Source organism: Sinocyclocheilus grahami, unplaced genomic scaffold (assembly GCF_001515645.1).
Source record: "Sinocyclocheilus grahami isolate Dianchi unplaced genomic scaffold, SAMN03320097.WGS_v1.1 scaffold588.1, whole genome shotgun sequence".
NCBI lineage: Eukaryota > Metazoa > Chordata > Actinopteri > Cypriniformes > Cyprinidae > Sinocyclocheilus > Sinocyclocheilus grahami.
The window spans coordinates 575,583-588,582 of NW_015505767.1; the positions used below are offsets into that span (position 1 = coordinate 575,583).

Sequence of the window (13,000 nt, forward strand, 5' to 3'; positions counted from 1 at the left end):
GGAAAGAGAAGCTTTGGGATGAAGACTGGCATTGATTTTTCCTGATATTTAAAATGTTTTATACATATCTGACAATGTTGACAAGAAGTAGCTATACAACAGTGAAAGACGCACAAAAACTGACAAAGGATTTAAAGGGGTGGTTGATTGCGATTTCACTTTTTTAACATTAGTGTGTAATGTTGCTGTTTGAGCATAAATAATATCTGCAAAGTTACGAAGTTGAAAGTTCAATGCAAACGGAGATATCGTCTTTTAAAATTATGGCAGTTTAATGCCTACAAAAATGGCTCGTAGGGACTACAATGAGTTACTTCCCGGGTTCGTGACATCCCAAATCCTGATAAACCCCACCCCTGGGAACACGCAACGAAGGGGGCGAGGCCATGCTGCGCTGCTTTAGAGAAGAGGAAGAGAAAACTAGGGGTGGACGTAAAAATCTATTCATATATGAATCACGATTCAGTCTTCTAACGATTTATTTTAACCTATTTATTTTAATCAGCATGAGATACAACATGAATTATGTTTTGCTGATGAGTAAATTAATCCCTGAACTTGGCCTAGGTTGCTTCAAGGTGACCTGAAAGATCCAACTGGGAAAATCAAAAGTTTTTTTTTTTGTGGTGGTGGTGGAGAAAGCGGGCACATATAATGCAATAAGACAACACAACCTTGTGATCACCCACATTGATCACGTTAACTATTGCACCATGGTGTCCACAAAACAGGACATATGTGTACTGTAAATATCAGTGAAGTATTCCTGTCCAACTACATGACTGCTGCTATGATTATTTCATATGTCAAATGTAAGAACATGCACACTACATTATGCAAAAGCATACAAATATTCCTAATAGTTTGCATACAATACAATAAGAGCTTTTCAAGCACCAGCTATTCAAGGAATTGTTTACAGAAACACAGCCCGTGTCTTTAGCAACCGTGGCATCATATTAATAGGCCTCCGGTAATGACAAGTCAAACGTTTGCTGATCAGGCTACAGATGCTGCAGAGTCCTGCAGACGTGTGCAGAGCAGCATGTATGTGGTCTGAGCCCAGGGACATGCAGGTGCAGCAGGAGGACACCTCCCGGGTGTCCTTTAGCCACACACTACGCATGAGTCCAGAGTGGCAGGATTGTACACATGCCATACTGCAGTGGGAAAGCGCAGAGACTTACTGATGAATAGTTGATGAGTAGCTTCTAGGCGGAAAGCAGAGGGGGCAAATCTTTCCATTCAGCTACAATCTGTCCCTCTCTCTTTCTCTCTTATTTACATCTCATACACTCCTCTCCTTCTACATCTCACTCCTTTTCTCCTTGCCGTCAAGGCTGTAAACTACTAGGCCTTATTGGAAGGCTCTGTGTTTGGATAATGACAGAGGAGAAAAACCATACTGAATGTTCTTAACTCAGATCAGAGAAGAGACTGTGTTTGTAGCCAGGGTCAATGATATTAAAGAGTGTCCATGATAAAGGAAAGGAAATATTTTAAAAGGAAGGAAAGTTTTGAACCAGGGTTATTATAGTTAACTAACTAAAAAAAATTGTTACTTGGGAAAAAAAATACTAAAAATTTTTTTTTTACTAAAACTTTAACTAAAATTAAAATGGAAATGGAAAATACAAAAAAAAAACTAATTCAAAATATATATTAAACTATAATATATCTTTATAATATATCCATGGTCTGAAAAACTTCAAAGTACAAAATAATAACAAATTTTCCATAAACTCATAAATGTACACTTATTGACTTTTTTCATATATATATATTTTAGGGTAAATGTAAAAGTTGTATTTATTTTTTGTACAAATTTTTAACTCATTCATAAATTTCATGACATTTTACTATATAAACTAACCTTGCCTTGTCATAAATAGATTGAGTTATTTGAGAATATTTCTAATGCTCTATGATATTTCTGTGACTTATTGACCATAACACACAGTCATGAGGGTTTACATGTGTCTCTCTAAGTTATCATTTCCAATGTAGTTTTTCTCTACATGTTGCTTTGTGAAAGTCATACCACATGATTTTGATTTTGCAGACAAGACAAATATTAATAAGCAGTTAATAATTAGCTTTGTTAAAACATTATTTTATAAACAAATAATAATAATAATAACCATAGAAGATTTTTCAAAGCTACTTCATAAGGTTTTCCTTTCAAGAATTTGATTCTTTTAATGAGTTGCATCACCCTGCCATTTATTAAAATAAACTAATAGATAGAAAAAAGAGTGTCATGTTGTTGACCCGTCCTCATACAGCATGAAAGCCTGAGTTCATGCACTGTGACCACCTGAACTGTCATGACATCCTTCCCGTCACATGTGCGCCTACATTACATGTGCACCAGATACATTATTTACTACAAAGGAAAATGCGCTCGAGGCAGGGATCAAACAAAACATTATTTTTAGTGAAGATGACATGGAGCGTTTGAGCATATGGGACCTTGATCGAGAAGCCCAGTTTGTATTTAGGCCAATAAATAGCAGAGTAGATGGACAGCTGGGTTTAGTCTACACTTAAGAACAAATGTCACATCTAGAATAATGCTAAATATCATCACAGGCATAAACAAGCATGACTACCTTTCCATAGAATAATCAATCCTGTACAAGGGATAATACAGGGAATTTCCCATAAGAGAAAATAAGGAAATAAACATTGCAACAGGGCAGGAAATTATAATAATGCTTTGAGGAATCTATAGCTTTCAAGTCACACTATGCGTGCAGTGATACTAGGGATGCTTTCCAAGAGGATTAGTTGATCCAAAAGTGAATACCAATGTAATTATATAGGCTGACAGCAAAGACTAACACAAAAAATGTCTACTCCTGACGCCCCTCCACCTAAATACTCCCAGCTAAACATTCAAGCAGCGCCTCAGTTTATTTTCCCTGTGAAGGTCTTGTGAAAAAGGGGGCCACAAGTTCAGTTAAAACTAATATTTGCCAGATCACCTCCGATGATCGCTGCTTCCTCTAATAGTGATGTCAGTTTTCATGCCAGCTGTGGCTAAGTAACTGCTTACTGCACGCCATACAAGTACACGTCTCTTTCTATCATCAACCTGCTAGCTTAACTGAATAAGCTGAATTAATCTAAACAAGCATTTGGAATATTAAAGCCAAGTGCAAATATAACCACAAGCAACAATCAAGTCTGAACAGACTGAAAATTTTGATTAAATTACCACAAATTCGCAAGAATAGATCCTGTGGATACAGTTGTTTTGGTGGCAAATTTCAATATCACAATATAGAGGTCAATTTGTCATTATAAACCACGCCTGAAAAATGTATTACCTCATATCTGACGAATGATTCAATTAATTAAAATTCTTTAAAAATTGGTCTCTAGATTATATAAATGTCATTCAAATTGGATGTCTGACCTACTGTAGGATATGAAAATAGGTTTTCCAGAAAATTAAATTAAAAAAAAAGTAAAATAAAATCCAAATATGAAAATCCATAACACAGCATACACTAGTTTGTTTGTTTGTTTTTGTGAGGAAAAAAAATAAATACTTAAAAAATTGATCAAAAGCGACAATCCTGACATCCTGGAAAAAAATGTATCACTGTTTTCACAAATACTAAGCAGCAAAAACTGCTTTCAATATTGATAATCATAATAATAATAACGCTTCTTGAGCACCAAATCAGCATACTAATGATTCCTGAAGGATCATGTGACACTTAAGACTCAAAAATTCATTATAATAATAAATTACATTTCAAAACAGAAAAGAGTTGTTTTATATAGTAATTTTTCACAGTATTACTGTTTTGCTGTATTTTTTATCAAATAAATTCAGCCTTGATGAGCATAAGAGACTTCTATCCAAGACATTTACAAAAACTTACCATCCTCAAACTGTTGAACAGTAGAGTAAATTGCCAAAGCATTAGCAGAAATGCCTGTTTGTATATTATAGCATCAACTATTGCCAGAACAATTGCCTGACATGCAGTTGATGAGTATTGGGTGGGAATTGAGACCATCATGCCCTAGGGATGGATTCTCTGCGGTTTAAGAAGAAGAGATTCAGAGCAAACGGTACAAGGTTCCAGGAGCTTCATTATTTAGACCCCTAATGACTTACAGACGTGCCTTTTCACATATGACAGATACCAAATGTTTCAGAGAGTTTAAATGTTATTCTCTGTGGCAAGACAATGAGGCACAAGATTAATTTGTGCATTAGAGCAGTTTAAACATGGGTGATTAGCCACGATTATCCAGCATGTTAATGTCAGACCTGATGAGAGTAACACCATAGTCATACCACGTTTGCAGGGTGCAAACACTTTGGCCTGTTTGTAATATTTTTGGGGCTGTAAGAATCATGTTCATATACTGCCTCTAAGTGGTGAATGTGATGCCTTCTTCTGTGGAAAAATCCCAGACAGCCAAAAAGAGACAATAAGTGAGCAAAGATCTATTCTATTCTACTTCACATATCTATTTCAAGTATTTGTTCTGAATTTAATAATAAAATCATTTATTATTTTATTTTGAATTTTTCCTTTACACATAACAACTTCTTTGAGAAAGTAAAACGCTAAACAAACTCATCCTGACATGACATCTTGCTTGTATTTATTACCCATATAGGTAAAGAAGCATGTACTAGGCACTTAAAAGTAATTTGCAGAACGTGTTCTCATTGCCTATATAAATATGCAGTTAACTCATAAATAGGGTACAGTTTCTCTCTCAAATGGTCACAGTGCACCAGTACATTGAGTTCCAATAAAAACACACTGCTCACACTCAACTGCCTTTACAGCTGGAGCCTAAAACACCCTGACTCAGATTTACAGCTTGTCAATTACAAGGTATTACACAGGCTTGTCTCTGCCGTGTCTTTCCCTTCGTAACACTCAGCAGACAATCCAATCCCTGTGGGCCTATTTTCAGAGCTCTTTAAATGTATCACACGATGGGCAGCTCTGCCACTACTGTAACCCAGCAAGGTCTCTTTTGTCACAGATACTGTGTTTAAAGCCAGAAATGATCACCTTCGCGGGGAAGGAACGCAGAGGAGTTAACCCTCGTGCAAGTCAGCATTTTCTGCAAAATGATGCGCCACTTGTGTTAATGGAAGTCGTTCTTTATTATGGGATTAATTTATTCCCAGCACATTAAAAACTTTAAATATAACAGGGTAGCCCTTGTTAAAGATGAATCTATCATCAATAAAGCTTGAACGATTGACAACAGTATATAACATTTAACTAACATTGCGCCCTTTTGTAGTACGATCACTGTTCATGGTCATGTTTATTTTATCAGGTAAGTCAACATTACGAACAATGGATACTGTAACCCATGAAAAATGACTCCAATGTTAGAGATCTAGAGTACCCACTCTGAATTTTGATTAAAAACACTCTTTTACAGAGTGTCATCAACTTTAACAGCATGCAAAACTACTTAGGAAAAAAAAAGTTTGAAACTGATGTTGAAACTGAATTTTCTGCGGCCATTACATTTATATATTTATTTATTTATTTAGTTAGTTAGTTAGTAAGTAAGTAATAAGGTAAAGGTCTTCATCACTTGTGATAAATAGAAGTATTTATTTTCTTACTGACCCAAAACTTTTAAACAAGTCTCAAAAAAACAAATACCAAATAACTTTGTTGGGTGACTTAGTTATATAATGTAATGGCATTCAGATATTTTATATGTCTGAATAGGGATAGTCCAACCAAAAAAATTAAAATTGTTGTACATACGTTGAACACATAAGACAATATTTTGAAGAATGTTGATAACCAAACAATTGATGGTAGCTAGTGACTTCCATAGTAGGGAAAAAATACTATGGAAGTCACTGGCTACCAGCAACTTTTTGGTTACCAACATTCTTCAAAATATATTATATTGTGTTCCACACAATAAAGAAAGTCATACAGGCTTGGAACAGCTTGTGAGTAAATGATGACAGAATTTTCATTTGAACTATGCATGTCTAAGTGTCACAATAATTTTAGGAGCCACTGTATGCAAACGTAAAGTCCATACAGAGCATGCAGTACACAACTGATTCACAGAGAACTACAGCATTCTGTAGTTGATGTGTTTGTTCACTAAATAGTGAAGCTCTGAACTGTCTACTGTTCTGTGTGGATGTTGACATCACATTGTGAGACACTTGCAGCTTGTGAAGACAGAAGGTGGATTGTAACTGAAGCACAGGGAGAAGGAATGAGAGCGCTCAAGAGGGCTATATGAGGAGATATGAGCTGGCAAAAGGTTCAAGAGGAAAACAGACAGAATGCACATGGGCCAAACAGTCAAGATTGCTCTTTCACTATACACTGAGTCCATTCTTGGTAACTGATTGTCTCAGTAGCACTCAAGCAAGGAGGTCTAACTCTGTAATATCTGAGGGAAACTAATTGTTAGCATTGCTGTTCATCTCATTGGCACTTGCTTGGCTGGCACAGGACTCTGCAGAAATACATGACTGCCAGCCTTGCTCATGGTGACTCGGTTTTGCTGCCAGTTTGTTTTGAATCAATCACCTGAGCAAAATGTCATGTGACTAATGACTTTGGAGCTGCAGGAAAATTATGCTATGATAATACTGATTGGCTGATGACACTGCATGAACGTGCCCCATCACAATCTCTTTATTAGCCACTTTCCATGAGTTGTAAGGTCAAGAGCAGCAGACAAACAAAAAAATATATTATATGTATATATATATATATAACAGAAATTCCATCTTATGTATGTCAAAGTGAAATGGCTTCTTGAGGAAATGAAAGAGAGAGAGAGAGAGAGAGAGAGAGAGAGAGAGAGAGAGAGAAAGAGAAATAACTTGATTTTGTGCAATTGGAATTGAGTGGATTATATCTTTATTTGTTTTTGTTGATGTGAAAGAGAGAAATGGTCTTGAGGAAATGAGAGAGAGAGAGAGAGAGAGAGAGAGAGAGAGAGAGAGAGAGAGAAAGAGAAATAACTTGATTTTGTGCAATTGGAATTGAGTGGATTATATCTTTATTTGTTTTTGTTGTGTTTTGCCTTTTTTAATAATATTGTGCACAGAATAATCATGTATAATAAACACTGCAACACTCCATAAAAATGTAATAAAATAAAAATAAGAATTGTCGATTTGATTTAATGGTGACTTTTAGAGCCTCAACTCTAAAATAAAATAAAATAACAATTATTCATCATTTAAATATATTTTTAAATGGTGTTTTTTTTTTTTATTAAACGTTGATTTTAAATACAAATTTTTGCAATTTCTTTAGTCTGAATACATGGTTACCTTTGAACACCCATCAATGGAGATGTGCAATTGCAATATTTACCGCGGCAGTGAAAAACAGTTTTCAAGCAGATAGGATTCAAATTTTAAAAGAAAAATCAAATTCTATATTGTATGCTTTCAAAATATATTTAAAACATTATATTCCGTAAATTATATAATCAGACAGATACTCTTTGCAATATAAATCAATGGCTCTTATCCTGCATAAGAATAATCTGATTTCCTTCCATCTAAACATGCCAAATTTGAAGCAAACTGCTGAAATACACAGATCCAGAGAGCAGGACTGGGAGCTGACAGCGATTATCATGCAGTATTTAAGTCTAGGTAGCAACATGTGTCCCAGAGTACAGCTGACATGCTGGAGACCACTGGAGGCCTGCTTCATATGTCTCATGTCAGCCCTACGCTCCGTACAACAGCGATGAAGTGTATGAATCTATCTCAAGAGGGAGGATGCAGAGCAACCTACACAAACATTTATCATCATGCGTGACCAGGATTGATGGGAAGCCCATCTTCGATATTCCACCTTCAGTCAGTCGATTCACACCGCTGCTTTCACCCGAAAGTCACTCACAGCAGTCATTCAACAGCTGGTGCTCAAAGGGATGGACCACATGGACAGGCTATTCAGCTGCCATAAATTGATGTTGAAGAAACATAACTATGAATTATGTTATTAAGAATTAATTGCTTTTTTCTACATAGGAATGTAAGCCTACTTCATAAAACTACAGTAGATAGTTTTCCTGAAAACCTCATTTACAACTGCATGTACAAGAAGTACTAATTTTTGATCTCCAGTTTTAATCAATCAAATTGCATTTCAGATGCAAAATACATGTGGCTCATATTGCATCGCTCCAGGCATGAAATAGTTATTATTGTGCTTAAAGTAAAACAAAACCTATCCCAGCAGAGACCGGCTGCTTTAAATAAGAGAATGTACATGGTAACATGAAGTCTTGTGATATAAATCATGGCACATGTTTTTAAAATGTATATAATATTATATAATATAATATTATATTATATTATATTATATTATATATGAGAAATGGACATCTATGGTCACCAAAACTGTTTGACTGTTTGGCAACCAACTTTCTTCAGAATATCTTCTTTTAGAAGTTTCATTTTTGGGGGAACTATCCTTCTAATAACATAAACAATGAATGTTTTAAAGAATGTTTCAACTCTCTTTGTCCATGCAATGAAAATCAGTGGGGAACAAAACAACATTAGATCCGACTGACTTTCATGGCATGGACAAAAGAAAAACCTGAGATATTAAATGATGGCAGACTTTTTATTTTCAGATGAACTATCCCTTTAAGGCAAGATGATGCTTTATTGCATTTCAGCCAAACTGCACTTTTTTTCCAACAATTTCTTACTAAACCATATCAATATTGGATTGTTTTATAATCCGAATGCAACCAAATTGGCTGGTTTTCACCGATTGCTTGTGTCCAGCTCATGAAAAGCATTCTGAGCTAAGGCCTGTTTGTCTGAAGGGAATATGTGTGGGCGAGCTGCAGAGAGAGATTTTCTTTTCTTGGAGCTATGGAAAAGTGGGCCATGCTGGAGAGAGTGCATAATCCAGCTTTAGTATCCTAAATATGACCAAGTTTATAAAACTAGTGTTTTAATATGGCCATTACCCCATTTAAAATGATGACAACCCACCCTGAATGTCCAGCAATAAGACAGCAGTCATCAATTTCCTTCTCAGAGCCGAATCCAGCTTGTAGCTGAGATATGTGGCCAATCATCACTAAATCTCCTCAGGCAGTTCACTTGTTACAGCCTTTTGAATCATGCACTATTTTACTGAGGTAAATTATCCATGTCATTCAGGAATCCACAAGGATTTTGTTATGACAGGATCTCTGCGTTTGGTCTGGCCAAAAATTCTTCACGTTTTAGATTTGACCTTATATAGTTATTAAAAAAGACATATGCATCTATGAAGTAAGTCCTTCCCTCTGTGCATGTCAATCACCAGCTGTTATTCTTGTCCTGTGTCATGCCATTTTGCCCGAGAGCTCTTTCGAATCAATGATATTGAGCCACCGGCATATTCTGGACTGCCACCTCGATGCAGCTGTGACCTCCACACCGGGGGAAGGGAAAGACTGGATCACACATCATGAGGAACATCAAATACTACAAACTTCCCTGTCATCATTTTAAAATCATAATTAAAGACATATCTATTGCAAAACACATTTTGGAGGAGTAACACACTACACAACGGCACCCACCCACCTGTCACTCCTCATGGGTAATATGTAGGTCTCCCTCTACAAAAAGTCAAGAAAAACTGTTAAAAAAAAAAACTCTTCAAAATACCTATATTTACAGGCTTTCAATCTAGGCTGAGCCATTAGGGACACAAGAAGAAACATATTTTTATCTACAAAACTTGAGGCAACCGTCAGACCTGACATATTTGAAAAGCTTGTGCCTTCCTGTCTGAATCGTACTCTGTCCATAGAGACATGCAGTCATGCCAGTGGAGGTCAGATCGTGACCATTATCTTCCGCAGACCCCTTTCGGGTCAAACATGTATGTTTACTTTAAGCATAATGCGGAACAGAAAAAAATTCTGTAAGTGAATGGCAGACTGCAGTCTCATCGCAAAGCAAATGGTTTAAATAATTATGTTGCAACACACAAGTTAATTCAATGCAGAGGTTAGATTCACTTGTGAGAGTAAACTGCAAAGTCATCAAGCGAGCACACGTTGATCTTTGAAAAGAAGCCATGGGAAAAGATTCTCAATTTATTGATGAGAATAGTAGAATTAATAGAAAACGATAGTTCTGGTTCAAGGCCTCTGTCTGCTATGCTCTCATAAGCTGCATGTGCTAGCATATTGTAATAAGTGTTTTAACATTTATTCCTTAAAACTAGTTAGTGATGCTTACATCTCCTTAATTACTACAAATTAAATAATATTTTTCACTGTCAACACACTATTAGACTCTTGTACTTTTTCATCACTATCTTCAAAAGAACTCAATCTCTCATTTCTACCCTTTCAAATCATTTCAATCGTTACTAGTACCTACAGTATAGGCTAGTGCTAATTTATTAGATGCTAGAGACAATTAATGAGACATGTTAGATTCATCAGCTCTCTAGTGCCAAATTTACACTGCAAAGGTGGCACAGAAGCAACTCTGAAGTGGCATTTAGGTGTCTTTACATAGACTGTTTAATGCTGCTCAGAGGTAGCATAAATGCATTAAACACAGCAATTGTTTATTTTGATACTAAGGTCTGGTTATTTTGAAACAACTGTTTATTTTGATACCAAGGGCTGAGGTGGGTCTGAGCAAGCATAATTTAGCCTGGCTTTTATGCGGCTTTGCGCTTTTACAGTGAGTTTTGAGCAGGCACAGGGCAGCCTTAAAAGAAGTTGTGTAAAGTCACCTTAGTTACAGTTCCTTTTTTAGTTGTTGTATATTTCACTACAAAGTAGGCATTCAAAATAGTCATTTAGAAATCTTTCTAGCACCATTTAAAATGGAATAGACACTAGTGTGTAATAAATACATGCTAGTTTGTGCACAAAATGAATTAGTAAAACTACCAGCAACAATTGGAATTCATATTTAGAAGTGAACAGTTGGTATTTGAATTACCATAGACAACATTTTTTTAATTGTTAACAATGGAATAGTTAGGCTACATGCTCTGGGATAGTGACTAGTAGCAAAGAATGAGAAATGATGTCTAAGAAAAAAAGTTACTCATGTAAATGAAAAATGTAGTAATTAACATATGCACGTTACATAAACAGCATATTTCCATTCTCATTTTTTTAGACGAAGCGTTTCTCTCGAACTCGTTCATAAGAAGAGGAAAGGACGGTACAGCACCCTGGACAGCGACAATCTAAACGCGTTACAAGAAGAAGCCCTCTGACAGTAGGCCTGTGGAAAACACGGTGTCCTGAAACTTAATGACTGACAGAATGGCAGCGCCTTCTAGTTATGTCACAACACTGAGAAAAGATGCAGTGTCATTTCTTTTCTTTGCAATTTGAATCAAAAGTAGCCTAGGCTATAACATATACCTGAAGGTTAAAATGTGCTTTCGAGGAATATGCCATCATGAAGAAAAACGATGGGAACAATTTTAATTTCTTATAAAAAGATCATAGGAATGCGGCGTGCAAACAGGTGACACATAACTGTTGGCTGGAAGATATTCCCTGCGTCCTGAGTGGAGTTTTAAAGGCTCCACTCCCAGTGCAGTTGTTCTAAAGGCCCATTACACAAGCGCAGACCAGCAACTTTCTATTCCAAAAGAGCAACGAGCTTTAGGTCCTGACGGCCACTTTCAGAAGATATTCTGAGTCGTTCTGACTTTCTATACCTTTTCATATCCGAGCATACAAGCTGTGGGCCCTGTCTAATGGTTACGCCATGAACACTGCTAGCTCAGTTTATTACATATTTGTCTTGAGGAAATAATTCGGTATCCTACAAATGAGCAGCGAGCGCGCGTGTTACTACAGCATATGTCTTTGCATATGTCTGAAGATAGCATGAAAAACATTTAAGCGTTTTATTCCTGTCCAATATTGCTGCAGAGACGCCCCCACAAGCCCCCATCTGTTACTTACACTAAACATTTGGATGTCATCCGCCCCACAAATAAGCATACAATCGAAGCCGACGGTCAATGTGTCAATTTGCAAGACCCCGCACGAGCATTTTGTGGGCATAAACTTACCGCAGTTTTCACACAAGATCCTCCCAACATCATTTTTCAGGTTTTTCCCACTTGTATCTAAGGGCGCAAACGATGCTTTGAAAACCAAGGGTTCATCGGTTGAGTCCATGAAAAATATATACTTGTGATTCTTCTTCACTTTGGTGCACGGAGCCTCCGAGCCAAATTCCCCAACGGTGACGAGCTGATCCCGCTCCAGACCCCCGCTGTTTCGCGGCCACACGTCCAGGACTTTGACATCCACACTGTACGGCTCCGCTGAGACGTTCTGAGGCGCGGACTGTACCTTGCCCTCAACCACCACGGCGGATTTGTAAGCCTGGTCCTGCAGGGAATTCAGACTCGGGGAGTAGCAGGCGAAGGAGACCCCGATGAGCAGCATGGATAAGTGTACCGAATCAAGCCTCCTCATGCCGCCTGCTTTGGCTCGATGGTCGGTGGTCGCGTTGCGGCAGGGCTGTGGGGCGATGGCGGCGGAGCTGGGTTGAAGGCTGAAGAGACTGCGAATAGGCTCCAGTAGCACGGCGGCGCGGCAGATCTTGCGTAAGTGTCCATGCCATCGGGATCCGCTGCTTTTTTCCGATAGATTTGCAATCGGGAAACACCAGCTGGGAACCGGAAACGGCGTAATGCTGCTGGTTTAATACAGATCCCTCAACTGCATTCTTCCGAAGCGCAGCGTAAAATGCAGGGAAAGTCGTGGACCTCCTCCGAAGACACGAGCAGGTATCTACAAGACGCCGCCAGTCAGTCTTTGCCCCGAAATTGCAGTGGTGAGCGCCCTTCTCGCTACTGGCTGCTGAGTATCTTCCACTGCAGTCGAATGTGAAATGCTGCAGCAAACTATTAGGGCTACTTTCGATATCCCTTCAGCACAAACATTGTAAGAATCCACTTTTGTAGTGACAAAACGTTGTTGCCGT

The 13,000-nt window shown here is 37.6% G+C and overlaps 1 protein-coding gene across 1 annotated transcript in view; it reads right to left on the reverse strand.

The window, feature by feature from the left end:
* The window catches only part of LOC107557058 (pro-neuregulin-2, membrane-bound isoform-like), a 93,735-nt gene extending 80,959 nt beyond the window's left edge, over positions 1-12,776 (reverse strand). Inside the window, exon 1 of the mRNA XM_016240360.1 lies at positions 12,078-12,776. Coding sequence (XP_016095846.1) covers positions 12,078-12,489 — 412 coding nt within the window. The 5' untranslated portion in view covers positions 12,490-12,776. The remainder of the gene's footprint in view (positions 1-12,077) is intronic.
* Positions 12,777-13,000: the final 224 nt, after the last annotated feature.